The sequence below is a fragment of the Phoenix dactylifera genome, chromosome 2, assembly GCF_051530095.1.
Source record: "Phoenix dactylifera cultivar Ajwa chromosome 2, Ajwa_hap1_PhDact_Kaust_v1.1, whole genome shotgun sequence".
Lineage (NCBI taxonomy): Eukaryota > Viridiplantae > Streptophyta > Magnoliopsida > Arecales > Arecaceae > Phoenix > Phoenix dactylifera.
The window spans coordinates 26,621,696-26,643,872 of record NC_143191.1 but is presented as its reverse complement, the minus strand read 5'-3'; the positions used below and the strand labels follow the sequence as shown (position 1 = coordinate 26,643,872).

At 41.6% G+C, this 22,177-nt stretch overlaps 3 protein-coding genes across 3 annotated transcripts; all 3 read right to left on the bottom strand.

Moving 5' to 3' along the window:
- Nucleotides 1-2,268: 2,268 nt before the first annotated feature.
- On the bottom strand, nucleotides 2,269-3,165 carry LOC148714640 (uncharacterized). Its single transcript, XM_088714253.1, has one exon. The coding sequence runs from the start codon at nucleotides 3,163-3,165 to the stop codon at nucleotides 2,269-2,271; it is 897 nt and encodes a 298-aa protein (XP_088570379.1).
- Nucleotides 3,166-3,815: 650 nt separating this feature from the next.
- LOC103719057 (uncharacterized) lies at nucleotides 3,816-4,527 on the bottom strand. The gene has a single exon (XM_008808122.5). It carries the CDS (start codon nucleotides 4,447-4,449, stop codon nucleotides 4,033-4,035), a length of 417 nt encoding a protein of 138 aa, XP_008806344.1. The 5' UTR covers nucleotides 4,450-4,527; the 3' UTR covers nucleotides 3,816-4,032.
- Nucleotides 4,528-6,144: 1,617 nt separating this feature from the next.
- On the bottom strand, nucleotides 6,145-6,912 carry LOC103719058 (uncharacterized). Its single transcript, XM_088717221.2, has one exon. The coding sequence runs from the start codon at nucleotides 6,737-6,739 to the stop codon at nucleotides 6,320-6,322; it is 420 nt and encodes a 139-aa protein (XP_088573347.1). The 5' UTR covers nucleotides 6,740-6,912; the 3' UTR covers nucleotides 6,145-6,319.
- Between the last annotated feature and the right edge of the window lie 15,265 nt (nucleotides 6,913-22,177).

Below are 22,177 nucleotides of genomic sequence, written 5' to 3'. Positions count from 1 at the left end.
CTTTCTTCCTTTCCTCAGTCCCATCTGCTCTGAACTTTGTTTTATAGACCCATTTGCAATCCACTGGTTTCTTTCCTTCAGGTAATGAAGTTATGATCCAAGTATGATTGTCATTCAATGCCTTTAATTCAGTTTCCATTGCATCACATCATTCAGGATGCAGAGAAGCAACTGCATAGTTCTTTGGATCAACTGATGATGAGATGGATGAAGTGAAAGCATGATGAGATGGAGAAAGCCTTGTATAATTCAAAAAATGAGAGATGTCATAGGGTTTTCCTGATTCTGCATGGGACCTTTGCTGAGTTTGGAGTGATTGATGATAAGGATTTGAAGAGGCCAAACTGCAAAGGTACTTCTTTAGATAAGCAGGGGGTTGCTTAATTCTACAAGATCTTCTAGGTTGTTGCATGGGAGTAGAAACAGGTAGTGGCACAGGTTTTGGAAAAGATATGGGATTGAGCCTAGATGATCTCCTCAGAGGCTGAATTTCAGTAGGCATGCTTAGCATTGCTGGTGCAAAGAGGAATTGAAGGAGAAGAAGGAAAACAAACTGATTTATGGGGTGTGCCATTAGGCGTGCCGGTGGGTGTGCCATTTGAAGCAGAATTTTCAGTAGAAGGTGCAACCACAGTATTTGATCTAAAGGGATATGAACATTCAGTGGTGACACCAAATGAAGGAAGAAATATGGTATCACAAGATTGAGACGTGCTCTTCAATGTAGGAGAAACAACATGTTGAAAAGGATATTCAAATTCATGAAACACTACATCTCGGGAAACACATACTTGTTTAGTTTGAATCTCATAAAGTTTATATCCCTTTATGCCATGAGGGTAGCCAATGAAAATGCATTGTTTGGCCCTTGGATCAAACTTAGACCTATTTCTTTTTAGTGTGGAAGCATAACATAGGCAACCAAATATCCTTAGGTGTGTGTAAGAAGGTTTTGAAGAGAATAAAACCTCATAAGGGGATTTGCCAAACAATTTCGGAGTTGGTATTCTATTAATAAGATAAACTGCTGTTAAAACACATTCTCCCCAGAAATTTAGAGGTAGATTGGACTGAAATCTTAATGCCCTAGCCACATTAAGTATGTGCTGATGTTTTCTCTCGACCAGCCCATTTTGTTGAGGGGTGTCAACACAACTAAGCTGATGGATAATTCCTTTTGAGTTATAAAAATCTTTCATGTCAAATTCCTTTCCATTATCTGTCCTAATCATCTTAATCTTAGTTGAAAACTGAACTTCAATTAAAACATAGAAAGACCTAATGATGTCTCTAGTTTGTGTTTTGGACTGCATGAGATAAACCCAAGTAGCTCTATTATAATCATCAACAATAGTAAGGAAGTATTTTGAACCATCAAGAGAGGGTGTGGAAAAAGGTCCCCATATGTCACAGTGTACTAATTCAAAAATAGAGTTTGAAACATGGTTGCTGTGAGGAAAATTCAATCTCTGTTGTTTAGCAATGGGGCAAATGTTGCAATGATTATTTGAGCAGACATTCATCTCAGGTATGGATTTATTTAACAAACAAAGTCTTGGAAAGGATAGGTGTCCTAATCGACGATGCCAAAGATCAAATCCATGGGAACTATCAACAGCAGATGAACACAATGAGGAAGAGTTTTGTGACAGTGAGGGGCTAAGAGTACCAGCAGCAGTTTGAATATCATTCAGTTGAAGATGATATAATCCATCTTCAAGTCTCCCCATTCCAATCGTCCTCCAACTCAATAGGTTCTGTATGAAACAGAAAGTAGACATAAACATTAGGCAACAGTGTTATGAAGTTATAAGTTTGCTGGCTGAAATAAGGTTGAACAAAAACTTTGGAACGCATAGAACGTCTGTCAATGTGAGGAACTCCGAAATCTTGACTGTTCCGACATACGTTGCAGGAGTTCGTTCGCTAGTGGGGAGCTTCACAGTGGCATTTATGCCGGCCGTGATTGTAGAAAAGTAAGAGGTAGAGCATACCATGTGATCTGTGGCTCCAGTGTCTATAATCCAAGGGACATGACGTTGATTTGGAGCAAGAACATTCTTCAGACAAGCCGAATTACTTGAGAAATTGGGAATGCATGGTGATCGAGTATTCTTGACTGTCATTTGAAGGCTCCCAACCTGATTCACCGAAGGTTGTGGAGCATCTTTTACAGCAGTAGTCATCCCGAAAGACTCCATTTGAGGATGCAAAAGAATGGAAAGAATCTTCTGGCACTGATCCGGCTTGATGTTAAGCTTAGAAAGATCATACGAGAGATCCGGGCTTCGGATTAGCTGCAAGATCTTTTCCTTTTGTAAAACTGAAGCCGGGTGGAAAACCATGAAGTCTATAACACTTCTCCTTTGTATGGCCTGATTTTCCACAATGGCTACATATGGGTCTCTCTTTCTTACGAAATTGTCCCATGGTATTCTGCTTTTGAATGGATTTTTGATTGAAAGAAGAATGATCATTGTGGACTGACCTGTCACAGGTCTTACTGGCAAACGCAGCAACTTCAGGGCTTTGTACTGTGGCAGTGATCTCACGTTGTCTTTCTTCTTGTAGTACAAGTGCAAATACCTTGTTCACTGGTGGTAGAGGGTCCATCAACAAGATTTGCCCACGTACATTTGAGTAGGAGTCATCCAACCCCATCAGGAATTGAATGACTTGTTCTTCAGATTGGTGTTCTTGTTGCTGCCGAGGTCTGAAATTTGCTAGCTCTTCCCAGAGTCCCTTCAAGCGGGTGAAATAGGATATCACACTCCCATGATTCTGAGAAAGAGAAGAGATTGTCTTTTGCAATTGGTAAATTCTTGGACCATTGCTTTGGCTGAATCTTTCTTTCAGATCAAGCCAAATTTCTCTAGCTGTTTCCATGTAAATCACGCTAGTGCTCATCTTCTTTGGAATTGAATTCAGTATCCATGCGGAAACCACCATGTTGCATCTCCTCCAGATGGCATGGCGTGGATCATTTGTTGGAGGCTGGAGTATGCTTCCATCTACGAACCCTTCCTTGTTCTTGACACTCAGGGCCATGATCACTGACCTACTCCAAGTGGAATAATTCTCTTCATTCAAGGTTAGGGAGATGAACTGCAGACCTGTGCTGTCGCCATGATGCAGGAAGTATGGGCTTGTTGGGTCTTCAACCATGCTTAGAACTGGTGACGGCACCGAGTTGGCACTGCTGTGAACGGAAGCAGCCAATGGAAGACACTTTCACTTGCTCTGATACCATGTAAAAGAACTTCAAGAAAATCTGCCCGAAAAACAGGAGAAAAGAAGCACTACTTTATTTCAGAATGAATCGAATGAATCTTTCTCCTTACATGATATGATCTATTTATAATGATACATCAACAGAATAACTAATTAACAGAAAGCTAACAGTCTAACTATAAAATGTTAGATCAGTTATTTGGTGGTTGCTCTGTTCTTAAAGCTGAGGAAGACTCTTTGGAGTAACAGTTGGAGTTTGACAACCCATGGTTCAATTAACGGATCATGGTGTGCAGACAAGACAATTCATGACATCATGCAAACTTCAATATAAAGATGTTTGGGAGTATCCTAAAAGTTACCCCATGGGTAATGAAGAGTAAAAACTAACCTGACTTCAAGAAGCAACTTAGGTAGTGATAAACTAAATTCAGAAGCAAATTATAGAAAAGCCATGGAGTTCAACAAGCCTGTTAAGTATTTTGAGATCTTTAATTTTCAAGAACCTGCAAATTAAGCTGCATCCTTTACAAAAGCTGATAGTAGAATCGCTGAACTAATTAAAATCTAATCACAACTAGAAGAAGAAAGAGGAATCTGAGCTCCATTTATTTCCTCATGTACTTCTGAGCACAAATGTATTAGCAATATCCCATCTAAAAACCAATAGAAAGGATTGGAGATGAAATTTTTCATTTTCTTCCTCATATTGATCTCTTGAAAAAAGAAATCAGACTAGCAACACAAATTAAACTGAACACAAAAATAACTCGATAGCAACACAAAAGCCAAAAAGACATTCTACGCCGCTAACTTGGCTGACTCCCTCTCCACAGCCCTCTTGAGGAAACTCCCCTCCTCCACCACCATCTGCACCGGCGAGAACCCAAGCCCATTCGCCACGGCCAACATCATCTCCCTCATCTCAGTCCGGAACTCCTCCAAGTCCACTGTTCCATTGCCATCATGATCGAACCGAGCAAATAGACCACGGTATAGCAGCAGCAGCTCATCAGGGCTCAACTCCACCCCGTCCACGCCAAAGTGGATCTCCAGCACCCTGAGGCTCATCAACTCCTTCAACATCTCAGCATACGAGAGCCGGCCATCACGATCACTGTCGAGGCTCGCAAACCGGTCCTCGATCGATCCATTGAAGGCCCCCTCATCCTCCACGAAATCACGAACGGTGGCTCCATCCAATATCTCCACACTCATCTTTGCTTCACCAAGCAATTAAGCACGCACACCTCCAAGTGAAGGAAAGTATGAAGAGAATGCTTTGTCTTGACTCTTGAGGAAGAAGTGGTGTTTACTTGCTTATATATCTATAATGAGAGAGACCTTAGGCTTCAACTTAGCCCTGTGGGTCGTGGCGTGTTGTTTTGCACCCTTGCCCTTTGTTTCCGTGGAGCTGCGGCTTTTGCAAGTTGACCAGGGTATTCTAAAAGCGGGAAAGTGCATGGGAAGTTCAGAACCACGAAGAGACAAAGTCCACGCGCCTACACGGTCAAAAAACACCCATGCTGCTTGTTCTTGAGACGAGGTCAGGTGGATTCTGGCATGACTTCAGAGCTACGGCCCGACAACCAGCCCACAGAGTACGCCAAAGTCCAACCTCTCTTTCCATGAGTACTGAGTCGATCCTGCCCCTGGTTTAATTCAAGTACTAGTGCTGTTTTGCTTGGTAACTAAGCATGGGTTAGTGCCTAGACTTGAGACAACGGCACTAATTAATGTTGGTTTTATCCACCGTCATTTTAAGATTAATACTAGGAATATGCTGTTTGCCAATGCAATGCCTTTTGAAAACATTGCTTTCATCCACGTAGATTGTCGCTTTGCAGGTGTCATTTTCTCTTAGGGATGACATACTTTGAGGGGAATGTTGATGCCAACCGTATCAAAAAATTGTACACGTTCCAATGGCAATTCGAAATGTGGCCCTCATTGAAAATGGCCATAACGCGCTTTAAATTTCTCTCCCACGGCAATTCACAATCACGAGTAGCTAAGTCCCGCATGCATAAGATGGCGTGTGACAGTCTTTATTGGGGACCTCCAAGTACATTTTTATTGGCATATTTTATATCATGTTGCCACTTTTATTTCTCAAGTCTTCGTTGTTTTCTCAAGATCCTTACCTAACTTAGGCATCAAAAAATTTCTCGCCGAACAAACTTTGGCAAATAAACTTATTTTTTTCTATTTCAGGTCAGCCACCAACTTTCTTGCCTTCTGCTCGGGGCTTGGACCGACCTTGCAAGTCTGGCCTGAATCTTCGCCGACCGCATCAAAAGCAGTTATAAAGCGCCTTGTGGTCGGATCAGATTTTGGCAGCAACAACTATAAATAATTACATGGTGGTAGTGTTTTTTTTCAAATTACGATTTTGCAGTATTAAATTACATAAGATGATGTTTTGATTTTAAAGCAACATTTCTTTTTAAGAACATGCTATATTACAATCCATGCCAATGTATCTTAGAAGATCTGGGGTGAATGCACCAACAAGCCTAATTTTTTGAGAATATTCTTGCAAGAATATTCAAACAGACCCTAGTTTTTTACTTAAACCATCTTACAAGATTGGATTGCCCGAGGATGATCTTGGGCATGGGTCTTCTATAAAAGCTTATTCGTAAAAGTTTATTTAGTATTCCATCTCTTCTTGAAAACTGATATTCAGTAATTAGATAACCATAGCATCGGCATAATCCTACAAACAATTGATGATAACAAAATCACTCTAATTGCCATTACATATACTAGTAATCATTCCAAAAAATATTACTGATTCCGCAACAATCCCACTCATTCCCAACAATACAAGAGAAGCTATCGAAAAACTACCGAACATAGTAAATATTTTTGGTATTGGGATAGATATCCCTCCAGCTAAACAACGCGTAATTTTCAGAAGTGCCACCATTTATTTCTTCGTAGACTCATACAAACATGCAGCTTCTAATATTGTATCGGCCCGTATGGATACAACTCTATAGTTACCTAGCAAAACCGGTTTAAAAAGAAGTAACAAAGAAACAAAACGATCGATCAGGTGGCAATTAGCTCTCTGCAGGTCAACTCAGGCAGCGACCTTTCCGGCCAATTCTCTTTCAACAGCCCTCTTGAGGAAGCTTCCCTCCTCGAGCACCATTTGGACTGGCAAGAACCCAAGCCCGTTAGCCACCGCAAGCATCACCTCCCTCATCTCAGCCCGAAACTCCTCCAAGTCGACTGTTCCATTGCCATCACGATCGAACCGAGCAAATAGGCCATGATAGAGTTGAAGAAGCTCCTCAGGGCTCAAGGCCACCTCATCCACACCAAAGTGCTTCTCGAGCACCCTAAGGCTCATCAGCTCCCTCGCCATCTCTGCATACGAAAGTAGGCCGTCATGGTCGGTGTCGAGGCTCGCAAACCGGTCCTCGATCAACACATTGAAGGCCTCCTCATCCTCGACAAAGTTGAGGATGGTAGCTCCATCTAATACTTCCACACTCATCTTTGCTTAAAGACTTGCTTAAAACTACAATTGGAAGAACTAACTTTGTTTTGAAGAATGTAGTGTTAGGCCTCTTTATATAAACATGGACTGAGTGGTGGTAGAGGCTGGTATTCTTCTTCTGTTTGGGTGCTGGCATGTTGTTTTGTAGGGCCTGTGGTTTCTGATTTCCAGAACAAAGTAGGATTTAGGGAATGGAAATAAAGAACAAAGCAATAAATAAAGAACAAAGACCACCGTAAGTCCTCGGCAAGCTTTGTGACCGAAGGTTAAAGCTTTGGGTCGGTGGGATTCTCGAATGATCAAAACGTCCATTTGACGCGCATCGCGATATAAAAACTTGAGAATCCATTGGAAGGGGAACACCGTGTGAAACAATTTGCCATCTTTCAAATGGTGTAGGCTAAAGAATTCTAATTTGGGGAAACTAATGACCGGTCCAGTGTTGGACCAGAGTATAAGGAATAGTCTCTATTGACCGGTCTTTTAACTCCCGGTTCCAAAAGATTTTGGATTTGTATTTGCTGACGAAACTACCCTTTATTCCTCCCTTGGGCCTTCCGGCTTCCTTTGTTCCTCTTCTTCTCGACTGACTCCTCTTCCTCTTCCTCTCATTGTCATCTTCCTCTCGATCCAGGAAGAAACCTTTCTTCGTCTTCCTCTTCCTCTCAACCGAGTATTTTTCTTCTCGACCCAGAAAGAAACCCTTCTTCTTCTTCCTCTCGACTGAGTCCTTTTCCTGTAGACAGAGTCCTCTTCCAGTCGACGGAGTCATCTTCCTATCAGCCGAGTCTGCCCCGATAAGCATACCGAATCATAGGTAAGGTTCCGCTCGCCCAATGCTACTGGATACCATAATGCTGGCTATAATCGAAGCTAAACCCTAATCTCTCTTGCTTCCCTTTTTTTTTGTTCCGAAGAAATTTTTGATTTCGGTTTTGAATATTATGGAATGAATTATTGATTTCGCCTAGGTAAGATTTGTTTTTACCTTTTGAGAATCATAATGCTGGCTATAATCAAAGCTAAACCGTAATCTCTCTTACTTCCCCTATTTTTTGTTCCAAAAAATTTTTTGATTTCGGTTTTGAATAATATGGAATAAATTATTAATTTCGCCCGGGAAAGATTTGGTAGGTGATATATTGGCATAGTTTCTTGCGAATACATCATATAAGGTTGTTGTTTTCTTTAATTTTATCCTGCAGTAATTCTTAATTTGATGTTAATTAATTATATCACAATGCATTCATGAAAGATTTGTTTTATGGATAATATGTCTCATTAATATTTTTGATGCAAACATTTTATATGGCTCTAATTCAGAGTAGAGGCAAAGCACGTTCTGTTGCACCGAATAATATGGTCAATGGAAGGTGCTACTTCAGCCACTATGTCCAATTTATCGTCACCCTTGTGCAATCTATATCTCGGAAGCAGAAGGATAGGGTGACCGCAACTCCTTTTGGACATATGCTAGGTTTGCCATATATCAAGCAGAGTAGGCCTGTCCTAGACACTTTGCTCTCTTTTTGGGATGATGTGGAGGAGAATTTTTGGTTTGGCAAAGTTTTAGTGCCTTTTATAGGGAGTGAGTTTGCACTCATCCTTGGTTTGAGTGCCATGGACGATGAGGTCAAACTGTATAAGGAGGGGAGAGTTACTTCTGACCTTATCATCCATTTTTTTGATGGTGACTACTAAAAAGGCCGGTAGGGATGCAATAGAAAATAGATTACAATTACTAGTTGGAAAGTGAGGACGACAAGATGTAGAGAATTTCACCAAATTATGGGTTCTATACCTCTTTGTGACTATCTTGTTTCCAACCGTATACTACTATGTTCCTAAGGCATTATATTCATATATTAATGATTTAGACCGATTAGGCTCATATAGTTGGAGTCTTGCCGTTTTTGCTTTTGTTCGCCAGCAGATACCTAGTATATCCGAGAGTGTGAGGAGAAGGAACATCACTAGAAATGGATCTGGAGGATATATGGATGGCTGCATGGTCGCTCTGGTGGTAAGCATCTTTGTATTTTTTTAATTTGATTGTTAAAATATGTATTGTGTTGAATACCATGTGTATGATAAGAATACATGGTGTGCCATGGCGTGCCATGGGATTGAAACTATGTGCCATGGTGTGCCAAAGGTGTGCCAAACCTGTCCCATGTTATGCCATGGTGTGCCAACGATTGAGTAAATGGGTCTCAATCTATATTCTGTGTGCACCATTTGAAAAATGTTTTCAGTCTGTTGCCCAGATAGACAACCCAAGAGGGGGGGGGGTGAATTGGGTTTTTAAATTAACTTAGCTAATTAAAACTTTGTGGATGATTAACTAAATACTATAGCCAGTTATTTAATTAAAGCTAAGTGCTGTGAGTAATGTGTGGGGAAGAAGATGAGAGACAATGCACTACAAACACAAAGTTTTATAGTGGTTCGGAGCTAACCCTTGCTCCTACGTCCACTCCCCAAGTCTCACTTGGGAATTTCACTATAACCCCCTTGGATTACAGCCGGTTGTTTTGCAAGCTCACAACCGAACTTGTTGTTTTACGAGCTCACAACGAACTCGGTCGGTTTTCCCAGGCTCACCGACTAGAACCAACCCCGATTGTTTTTCCGGGCTCACAATCAAACCCTTACACTCGTTGGTTTTAAACCGGCTCACCAACCAACCTTAATCCCCTTGATTCAATCCCCCGATTGAATCAAGTAAATACACGAGATAGAAGAAAACAGAAAATAGCTTCTCAAAAAGCAGATTTAAAACAATATAATCGTAAAGGAGTTAGAAGCCCTCAAACGCTTTTAAGATGGTGAAGAGGTGTGGCTTCTGGAACTCCGGTCTCCTCTTGAAAGAGTGATCGACTTGAAAGCAGGAGGAGGAAGCTTTGAATGCTGGGAAGATGTTGGTGGAGCAGTAAATGCAGATCTTCCCTTTTTCTCGTTGAAGAGCACTTAGAGAGCTTGAAGACTTGAATGCTAGGAGTGGAATGTGTGTTCTCTACCTTGCTACAGTCTTTTGTGGCTATTTAAGCCAACCCCCACGGAAACTAGCCGTTACTCTGCTTTTTCTGGCCGTTCTGCACACTCTGCGCAGCCTGACAATGTGACCGTTGGTGGGTTGGAGTCGACTCGCGCGATCAGGAGTCGACTCGACTGTAGCAGGAGTCGACTCGAGCTTTTCCGGAGTCGACTCGGCAACTGTTCCCAGTTTGAATTAAAGTTGCCGTCTTGACTGGGAGTCGACTCGTCTTGACCCGGAGTCGACTCGCCAACTTCTGGCGCTGACCTGGCAATTTTGGAGTCGGCTCATCCTCTGTAGTCCGTGGATCCAAATTTGAATTTTGTCCACTCGAGTCGACTCGACTGTCCTGGGAGTCGACTCGAATCTCAGAGCCCGAACTCCCGATTCTCTGTCTTTTGGCTCATCCAGTCTTGGAGTCGACTCGAACTTCCTTGGAGTCGACTCGGCTCTCAGTTTCCGAAAGTTGGTCTTCTACCTTTTGACGTGAAGCTTGTCTTGGAGTCGACTCGAGCTGTCTGGGAGTCGACTCGAATCTCAGAGGCAGTAACATGGTCTTCTGTCTGTCGATGGTCGCACAGTCTCGGAGTCGACTCGCGTACTGCGGGAGTCGACTCGAATCTCAGAGTCCATAAAACGCTCTCTGACTTTTTCTTTGTGTACCGCTGGGAGTCGACTCGCGTTCCACTGGAGTCGACTCGAATCTCAGAGTCCATAAAACGCTCTCTGACTTTTTCTGTGTGTACCGCTGGGAGTCGACTCGCATTCCACTGGAGTCGACTCGAATCTCAGACCTGAAAAATTGCTCTTCTGTCCTTCTGTCTGTTGTCAGTCGGAGTCGACTTGTACTAATCAGGAGTCGACTCGAGCTCGTGCCAGTGACCTTGATACGCTTGGAGTCGACTCGTGAAACTCGGGAGTCGACTCGTATCTCAGACATTGGTTCATGCAGACTTCTTAACTTATCCAAAATGCTATGAACCAAGTCTAGAGACACTTGGACAGGATTTTCACTGAAACACTCAATTGAATTCATTAGTAATCACAAGATATACTCAAATGCTTTGAGCTCATCAAAATCAAACGGGGTTTTAATCGATCACTCCACAATCTCCCCCTTTTTGATGATGACAAAACTTTGAGTATATGTAAAATGAGTTGCTCAGTAAATAATGAAATAAACTCCATAAATGAATTCAAATGTCTGATAATTTAATTTATCCAAGTTTGAAAGGAGTGAAACATTAAATTTCGGAGTTAAAGTTCCCCCTTTCATTTGGAATTATATAAGCCTTCATATTCTGCAATCAATTATTTGGCTTATATGACATTAATGATTTAGCTTGATTAAAATTCAGATTCTCCCCCTCAACATATGCATTCAACTATGTTTTGATTTTCTGAATTTCCTTTTAATGCTTTGAAATTTTTGAACTAAAATTTTTGTTTTTAGAGGGAAAATCTGTCAATTTGTTCTTGAGTAGGATTCAGCTAATCTCCGAATATCCCTTGAATAGATTCTGGAGATTACTCCATTAGGAGCCCCAAAAGAGAGATAATGAGCCTCGAGGTACGGAATCCACTTAGAACAAATTTATGTGTGTTTTTAAGAGTTTATCGTTTTATTTATTTCCATTGATTTCTTTTACATATTTTTTAATATTTCTCCCCTTTTACATATTTTATACTTACACATTTCTCCCCCTTTTTGTCATCATACCAAAAAGGAGGTAATCACACACAATCAATGGCACAAATGGCACAGTCAATCATCAAATGGCACAGAAATGAAGATAAGATGTCTACTCATTGTATTGATATGAAGGTGAATACATTTGAGCATACAATAGGTAAAGCAAGAACAATACAAAAGAAGACAAAACACAACTCAAAATCATCTATGACCTCCTCGAGGATGTGGCTCCCCCTCTCGAGGATACATCTCCTCCTCTGGAGGATGTAGCTCCCCCTCTCGAGGATACATCTCCTCCTCTGGAGGATGTAGCTCCTCCTCTCGAGGATGTGACTCCTCCTCTCAATCGGCTCTGCTCCATGAGGAGGGCGACTGCCTCTGTAACATGGCCCAGCTGCGTGATAATAGACGTGGTGGCTCTGCTATGTGTAGTGGAGAGCTCAGTCACCGACGTCTGAAGCCCAGTCACCGAGGTCTGAAGTGCGTCCAGCTTGTCGATGAGCACATTCGACAAGCGCTCGGCCCCCTCGGTGGTGGTGTGCATGTCACGGCGGATGTCATCCCGCATCCTCCTCGTGGTGCTCGTGACCTCGCTCATGCTGTGGAACTGGGCCTGCACCAGGGTCCTAATGTTGTAGATCTCCTGCCGCACCTCAGCCGTCATGTCTGTCACGGCTGTCAAGGATGGGACCAATGCTGAGGATGGAGTGGGTGCAGGAGTGGGAGCTGGCACGGAACCTCGGAGCTCCCGGAGCAGCTCGTCCCTCAAATCTCGGACGATCTCCTGCCGCAGCTCCCGGAGCTGCTCTGGATCAATACGGACCTCCATAGATGGTGGAGCTGAGGAGGGAGGTCCGGCAGAGGTGGTAGGAGCAGGAGGAGTGGATGGAAGGTCTGGATGGTCTGGGAACTCTGGGTAGTCAGAATCTGGCTCAGGACTGGGTGATGGTCTGGTGGTCTGAGCGGTGAGAGTGGACTTCCTAACCCAGATCCCTTCTCTCTTCCGAAATCCCATCCTGTGCATGGTCCCCGTACCCAAGCGATCAGTCCATCGCAAGGCACGAGAGGGTTCCTTCTCAGGAATGGAAATTTCGTACTGCCTAAAGAGAAGAGTGAATATCATTCCGTATGGGAGGGAGAGCCTAGGTCTATCTAGGGGCTCACACATATACCTATAAATGAGCTTGGGGAAGTTGACCGGGGTGTCCTGAAGAATGTAAGACATAATAGCTAGGTCCCTCTCATTCACAAAATCAAATCTCCCTGTCTTAGGGAAGATGGACCTGGACAAAATGCTCAAAAGGATTCTCACTTCAATAGGAAGTGAGCTAGCAGATACCTCATCTAGGGGAGACTGAGGTGGATGCCCTAAGACGATCGTAAGGGCCTCAAATCTATCCTCAGGATGTGCAGGAGCCACCCCTACTAATGGAAGGTGGAGGATATGGGCAATGAGGTCCTCTGTGACACGCAATGGGACACCTAATACCGTGCCCTCAATACCTCCATCTCTCCGATGGACGGTACTGTAGAACTCTTGAACTAGGCCAGGATAGGTGGGAAGGTCCAAGGTGAGGAAGTACTCTAGACCCTGGGCTCTAAGCCTATCGCCTATGGTGAATCCTTCCCGGGAGAGATAGTCGAAAGTGACATACCTCCCGGAGGTGACGGCCTTTCCGGCCAACGGCCTAACATGAACCACCCTAGACGGGGAACGATCCGGAGGAGGTTGCCTCGCGGGATCGTGCCGCGACTTGGAGCGCCGCTCGGGACCGGCCACGGGACGAGACCTCTTTCTAACAACTCCCTTGCGAGGCATCTTGACCTAAACGAGATGAAAACCTAGAGAACGAAGAAGGATCGATAGAGGAAGCTCGGGACTGACCTGAAAAGACCTAGGAACGGACGGAAACTCAATGTCCGGCGAAGAATCGACGGAAAAAGGGCTTGGAGACGATCGAGGATGACCTAGGAGTCGGCTCTAGGGCTTTGTGAACAGTGGCGGCTTGAGAAAAAGTGTTTGCGAAACGACAAACCTAGGGTTAAAAAGTCGGATCCCGACTGCGAGTCGACTCCCCTGAGTCGCGAGTCGACTCCAGAAAATGCGCGAGTCGACTCTCCTTATGCGCCTGTAGACTTCGAGTCGACTCCCGACAATGTGCGAGTCGACTCCCCCTCAGCTGCCAACTTTGCGAGTCGACTCCCCCAAATGCGCGAGTCGACTCCCCCTTAGGAGCCGGCTCTGAAACTTACTCGAGTCGTCTCTAACCTTGGCACGCACTTAAAAATCATGCTATAACCGTGCCAAATGAGGGAAAATCACCTAGTTGGGATCTGATTTGATGATCATTAAATAGAAACTCTATTTTAACCTCATTTTAACCATCAAAATCAATTAATCTAGTGGAAACTCCCACTAGGATGGGTCAATCACTCCTAATCCCCTCCTAAGTACACTGAACCTCTCTTCACTTAGGGGTTTTGTGAAAATATCTGCTAATTGATTATCAGTACAAACAAATTGGAGAGTCACATCACCATTCAATACATGATCTCTTATGAAGTGATGTCTTATCTCAATGTGTTTAGTTCTTGAGTGTTGAATTGGATTTTTAGTTAGGTTTATGGCACTTGTATTATCACAATTAATGGAGATTTTATCTTGTTTAATGCCATAATCTTCTAATTGTTGTTTAATCCACAAGATTTGAGCACAACAACTCCCGGCTGCAACATATTCAGCTTCTGCAGTGGATAATGCAACCGAGTTTTGTTTCTTGCTAAACCATGAGATTAGGTTTTCTCCTAGAAATTGACAAGACCCGCTGGTACTTTTTCTATCAAGCTTACATCCAGCGAAGTCTGAATCTGTGTACCCTATTAAGTTTAGGCTAGATTCTTTAGAGTACCACAGCCCTATGTTCTTAGTTCCTATTAAGTATTTAAAGATTCTCTTAACTGCAGCTAGGTGTGATTCTTTAGGATTAGCCTGATATCTAGCACACATGCACACACTAAACATAATATCAGGCCTACTTGCAGTAAGATACAGTAAAGAACCTATCATACCTCTATAAAGTTTTTGATCTACAGATTTACCTGATTCATCTTGGTCTAACTTACATGATGAGCTCATGGGGGTGCTGATTGACTTGTTTCCCTCCATATCGAACTTCTTGAGCATCTCCTTGATATATTTGGCTTGATTGATGAAGATGCCTCCTTCAGATTGTTTGATTTGAAGCCCGAGGAAGTAGTTCAGCTCTCCCATCATACTCATCTCAAACTCATTCTGCATCAAATCAGCAAATTCCTCGCAGAGGCGATTGTTAGTAGCACCGAAAATGATATCATCAACAAAAATCTGTACTAATAACATATCCTTATTTTTCTTTTTCAGAAATAATGTTGTATCTACATTTCCCCTAGAGAATTCATGTTCTAATAGAAATTTACTAAGTCTCTCATACCATGCTCTAGGTGCTTGTTTTAGACCATAAAGTGCTTTGTTCAGTTTATACACATGATTGGGGTATTGATGATTTTCAAAACCAGGAGGTTGTTCCACATATACCTCCTCATTAATAAGCCCATTTAGAAAAGCACTTTTTACATCCATTTGATATAGCTTGAAGTCCTTAGAGCATGCATATGCTAATAATAGTCTAATAGCCTCAAGTCTAGCTACGGGAGCAAAGGTTTCATCAAAGTCTATACCTTCTTCTTGATTATAACCCTTTGCTACTAGTCTAGCCTTATTCCTTATAACAATTCCATTTTCATCTAGCTTATTTTTATATATCCATTTTGTACCTATAATTGGATATTCAGAAGGTCTCTCTACTAGATCCCACACTTTGTTTCTAGTAAATTGGTTTAGTTCTTCTTGCATTGCATTTATCCAATTTACATCATTTTCGGCTTCTTCTATATGTTTGGGCTCAAAGTGTGAAACAAAAGCTAGATGGTTATTCAAATTTCTAAGGGATGCTCTAGTCCTAACGGGTTGGGATGGATCATCTAGAATTAGTTCCTTAGGATGCCCATGAGCATACCTCCAAGCTTTAGTTAGCCCATGATCCACTATAGGCTCTTGGTTTGATGATTCTCCTTCAATCAACTTTTGATTATCATCTTGTAATCCCATCTCATCTATCTTTTCTTCAAGTATTTCAATATCATCATCAAAATTAACCTTCTTACTAGATGAGATGTCACTAGAGTCATCAAAAACAATATGTATAGATTCTTCTATAACTAGGGTTCTTTTATTAAAGATTCTATAGGCTTTACTAGTTGTAGAATAACCTAGGAATATTCCTTCATCAGATTTTGGATCAAATTTTCCTAGATTATCTTTCCCATTATTATGTACAAAACACCTACATCCGAAAACATGAAAATAGTTAACCTTTGGTTTTCTGTTTTTCCACAGTTCATATGGTGTTTTCTTTATGATGGGTCTTAATAGAACTCTATTTAATACATGGCAAGAAGTATTAATGGCTTCTCCCCAAAAGTACTTAGGGAGGTTACTTTCACATAACATCGTTCTAGTCATTTCCTCTAGGGTTCTATTTTTCCTTTCCACAACTCCATTTTGTTGTGGTGTCCTAGGTGCTGAGAAATTATGGGTTATCCCCTTTTTACTACAAAATTCATCAAATAATTGATTTTCGAATTCGGTACCATGGTCACTTCTAATAGCTATAACTGAGGACTCTCTAGCATTTGTTACTTCCTTATGGAACTTCTTAAACATAGAAAATGCTTGATCCTTATGCACTAGAAACATGACCCATGTATACCTAGAGTAATCATCTACTATAACTAGACCATATTTATTTCCACCTAGGCTTGTTGTTCTAGTTGGACCAAATAGGTCCATGTGTAGTAATTCTAGAGGCCTAGAAGTAGAGACACATTTTATGGATTTAAAAGAGTTTCTAGATTGTTTGCCAAATTGACATGCTTCACATATTTTGTTCTTTTCAAATTTTAATTTTGGCAAACCTATCACGGAGTCTCTTTTAACTAGTTTAGTTATTGTGTCCATGCTTGCATGACCTAACTTACGGTGCCATAACCAACTAGCATCATTTTCTTTAGTTTCATTAACAACTAAACATTGGTTATGTTTTGTAAGGTCTTCTAGATCTACCACATATACATTTCCACGTCTCATCCCTTTAAAAACTAAACTATTATCATTAGGATTTGTTATAATACATAGTGATGGTTTAAACATAACATCATATCCTTTATCACATAATTGACTAATGCTTAACAAGTTATGCTTAAGACCATCAACATATCTAACATTATCTATAAAGGTAGAAGGGGTGATTTGAACTTTACCAATACCAATGATGTGACCTTGGTTGTTGTCTCCAAAAGTCACAGCACCTCCCTTCTTAGCTTCAAGGGTGAAAAATTGATCTTTATCACCCGTCATGTGCCTTGAACAGCCACTATCCAAATACCAACAGTTTTTGTTGACCTTGGCTGCAAGACACTCCTACACAAGCAAATCATGTCATCTTAGGTACCCAAGTTTTCTTGGGTCCTTCATGGTTAGTCAAGTTGGTTCCTTTTGGAACCCATACCCTTTTATTTTTTCTTTTAGTTTTACTTTTTCTAAAATTACATGCATTTGCTTTATGTCCTACTATTCCACAACAAAAGCAAGTTATTTTCTTAATTTTAGTTTCCCCAGCTTTAACAAAGAAGTTACTAAGAAGTTTTTGCTTATTCCTTGGTTTATACCCTAAACCCGCTTTATTAAATATGGCCCGTTGATTATTAAGTATCATGTTTAACTTTTCAGAACTATATGTGAATTTTTCAACTAAGGGTTTGTATTTGTTTAGTTCTTTAGTTAATGTCTGATTTTCGATTTTTAGATCATTTAGCTCTTTAGTTAGATCCTTGTTTAAGACTTGTTCATGGTTTTTGAGATCTGAAAATTCCTTTGTTAGTTTCTCAATATCTTTCGTTAAGGTGTTAGTCTTCTTAATTAGGAGTTGGTTGCTTGTCTTAAGTTCTAGATTTTCTTTGGTGAGATTATCTTTATCCTTAATTAATGAATCATGCTTATGAATATAACTTTGGTTAGTTACTTTTAGTTCTCTGTTTTTAACATTTATATTCTTATACTCAATCATTAATTCATTGAACGCATCATAAAGTTCATCAAATGTAAAATCAAAATGCGTATCGGAAATTACCTCATTTTCGTTGGCCATGAAACAGAAATTGGCCTTCTCTTCTTGTTCTTCATCCGATGATGAAGATGATGCGTCGGAGTCCGATAGGGTGGTGACAAGTGCCTTCTTCTTCTTCTTGTACTTGCTGCTCTTCTTTAGTAAGGGACACTCAGCTCGGATGTGTCCCGGCTTTTTGCACTCATAGCACCCGATCCCCTCACTTTCCCTTTCCTTACCTTTGTCCTTGCGGTAGGAATTTGAGGGGCCTCTCCTTTGATGATAGGACTTCTTGTGGTTGATGAATTTCTTGAACTTGCGCACAAGAAGAGCCTCACCACCATCTTCCTCATCTTCTTCTTCTTCACTGCTGCTGCTGCAAGACAAGTCCTTGTTAGAAGAAGTAGATTTTAAAGCTATTACCTTTTTCTTATGGGAGGACTCTTCCTCGTTGTGTTGTTTCATGGTAAGCTCATGCGTCATAAGGGATCCAAGGAGCTCTTCAAGTGGAAGCTTGTTCAAGTCTTTAGCTTCTTGGATTGCCGTCACTTTAGCTTCCCACGACCTTGGTAGACACCGAAGGATTTTCCTGACAAGTTCACTGTTAGTATAGTTCTTGCCAAGGCTTTTTAGGCCGTTGACAATATCAGTAAACCTAGTGAACATGCATGTAATTGTTTCGTTAGAGTCCATTTTAAATAGTTCATATTTATGAACCAAAATATTTATTTTGGACTCTTTCACTTGATTCGTGCCCTCATGGGTCACTTCAAGTCTGTCCCAAATCTCTTTTGCAGAATTGCAAGTAGAGACCCTATTGAATTCATTATGGTCTAAGGCACAATAGAAGACATTCATTGCTTTAGAGTTTAATTGTGCCTTCCTCATGTCATGTTCATCCCAGTCCATTTCTAGTTTAGGTACCTTAACACCATCTACGTATATGGATGGGATGTAGGGCCCATTTACTACAATGGACCACATCTCATAGTCTTGGGCTTGGATGAATATTCTCATCCTAGCCTTCCAGTATGAGTAGTCAGATCCATTGAAGAAAGGGGGTCTTTGGGTGGACTGACCCTCAATGTGAGAAGATCCAAAAGGGGTTGTCATTTTGATCTTTTAACTCTTGAGTGGAAGAGTTTTTGGCTCTGATACCACTTGTTGCCCAGATAGACAACCCAAGAGGGGGGGGTGAATTGGGTTTTTAAATTAACTTAGCTAATTAAAACTTTGTGGATGATTAACTAAATACTATAGCCAGTTATTTAATTAAAGCTAAGTGCTGTGAGTAATGTGTGGGGAAGAAGATGAGAGACAATGCACTACAAACACAAAGTTTTATAGTGGTTCGGAGCTAACCCTTGCTCCTACGTCCACTCCCCAAGTCTCACTTGGGAATTTCACTATAACCCCCTTGGATTACAGCCGGTTGTTTTGCAAGCTCACAACCGAACTTGTTGTTTTACGAGCTCACAACGAACTCGGTCGGTTTTCCCAGGCTCACCGACTAGAACCAACCCCGATTGTTTTCCCGGGCTCACAATCAAACCCTTACACTCGTTGGTTTTAAACCGGCTCACCAACCAACCTTAATCCCCTTGATTCAATCCTCCGATTGAATCAAGTAAATACACGAGATAGAAGAAAACAGAAAATAGCTTCTCAAAAAGCAGATTTAAAACAATATAATCGTAAAGGAGTTAGAAGCCCTCAAACGCTTTTAAGATGGTGAAGAGGTATGGCTTCTGGAACTCCGGTCTCCTCTTGAAAGAGTGATCGACTTGAAAGCAGGAGGAGGAAGCTTTGAATGCTGGGAAGATGTTGGTGGAGCAGTAAATGCAGATCTTCCCTTTTTCTCGTTGAAGAGCACTTAGAGAGCTTGAAGACTTGAATGCTAGGAGTGGAATGTGTGTTCTCTACCTTGCTACAGTCTTCTGTGGCTATTTAAGCCAACCCCCACGGAAACTAGCCGTTACTCTGCTTTTTCTGGCCGTTCTGCACACTCTGCGCAGCCTGACAATGTGACCGTTGGTGGGTTGGAGTCGACTCGCGCGATCAGGAGTCGACTCGGCTGTAGCAGGAGTCGACTCGAGCTTTTCCGGAGTCGACTCGGCAACTGTTCCCAGTTTGAATTAAAGTTGCCGTCTTGACTGGGAGTCGACTCGTCTTGACCCGGAGTCGACTCGCCAACTTCTGGCGCTGACCTGGCAATTTTGGAGTCGGCTCATCCTCTGTAGTCCGTGGATCCAAATTTGAATTTTGTCCACTCGAGTCGACTCGACTGTCCTGGGAGTCGACTCGAATCTCAGAGCCCGAACTCCCGATTCTCTGTCTTTTGGCTCATCCAGTCTTGGAGTCGACTCGAACTTCCTTGGAGTCGACTCGGCTCTCAGTTTCCGAAAGTTGGTCTTCTGCCTTTTGACGTGAAGCTTGTCTTGGAGTCGACTCGAGCTGTCTGGGAGTCGACTCGAATCTCAGAGGCAGTAACATGGTCTTCTGTCTGTCGATGGTCGCATAGTCTCGGAGTCGACTCGCGTACTGCGGGAGTCGACTCGAATCTCAGAGTCCATAAAACGCTCTCTGACTTTTTCTTTGTGTACCGCTGGGAGTCGACTCGCGATCCACTGGAGTCGACTCGAATCTCAGAGTCCATAAAACGCTCTCTGACTTTTTCTGTGTGTACCGCTGGGAGTCGACTCGCATTCCACTGGAGTCGACTCGAATCTCAGACCTGAAAAACTGCTCTTCTGTCCTTCTGTCTGTTGTCAGTCGGAGTCGACTCGTACTGATCAGGAGTCGACTCGAGCTCGTGCCAGTGACCTTGATACGCTTGGAGTCGACTCGTGAAACTCGGGAGTCGACTCGTATCTCACACATTGGTTCATGCAGACTTCTTAACTTATCCAAAATGCTATGAACCAAGTCTAGAGACACTTGGACAGGATTTTCACTGAAACACTCAATTGAATTCATTAGTAATCACAAGATATACTCAAATGCTTTGAGCTCATCAAAATCAAACGGGGTTTTAATCGATCACTCCACACAGTCTTTTTCTAATTGCATGCCAGTTTCATTTCAGAGCATGCTAGTTTCATTTCAGAGCGTGCTTTCATTTCAGAGCATGCCAGTGTCATTTCAGAGCGTGCCAGTTTCATTTCACAGCATGCCATCTTACTTAATTATGTGGTTTCTCAAAATTATGTCACTGTTCTAAACTCTGTGGATATTCCAAAAATTAACAATTCTATTCTGAAGTGTGCATAAGCAAGGGAACAAAAGAACAATTTCAGATCTCCAAACATTACAAATAACAAAATTTCGGAATAGAAGAACAGTTTCATATCTAAAACATTATAAAAGAGTAGTTTCAAATCTCCAAACATTACAAACAATAAAAGAACTGTTTCAGATCTCCAAATAATAAAAGAACACTTTCACTTCTTTAACATCAATACAAGAAATTTCTATCTAATATGCGAACCACAGACTAAGAAAAAAATAAAAGTTCTAGATTCCCAAACATTACAAACATTCTCCATATTGTTTACACTATAACCTCATTACAAGTCCTTCTATTGTATCCAAGTTTTCCGCATTGTCCATATTTCATATCACGTACTAACTCAACTTGAGGTCTTCTCTTTTTTTGAGACTTGCCAAGACATGTCCTTGTCATAGGGGGTAGAATGTAAATCTCTTTAGAGGCACTGTGGGGCTTCTCAATATTAGGAATTGGACTAATTACTTTGGCATATGTTGTTCTATACAATTCAGCTTGGAACCAATTGTTAGTGAATTGGTACAATGATCTGTCGGCCTTCCCGATGCAAGCACAAGCATGCTTACATGGCATGTCGAAGTTTCGCCACTCGCTACAAGAGCAGTTGCAATTCTGGAGGTCAACTTTGCATGAGTAGTTTGTATCCTTTACGTCATATATCATTATGTTGGACGTAAGCACGGATAATCTCCGATCATCTTCTGATTTTTTATGTAATACTTTCTCAGCATCCGGACATATGTGGGTTTGAATGCTATATCCTTGATTACACTGTTTATGCATCATCTGCATTATTTGAAGCCTGATATGGTCAACCATTCGAGGGACGGGTAGATGACGAGCCTCCATGATCCAACTATTAAAACACTCTATCACATTAGATGTCATAGTGCCCCAGCGTGGACCTAGAAAAACTACATTTGCCCAATGCTCGGGATTTGCATATAGGAGAAAGGTGGTAGCACCAGAGGCTTCTGATGTAAGCTTCCCAATTAGCTTTTGGAAAATATTAAGCCTTGGAGTATACGCAACAGTATTTAGTAAATCAAGCAGCCTCTTTCTGTCAGCTGTATGATAAAAGACAAGCACCTGCATTTACAATTAAATATCAGATATATCGCATGGTATATTACTTAGATACTTTCTACTTTAAATTATTCAGAATATTATTATGCAAACCTAATTCTTGAAGTTTTCTTTCACATGACGGATACAA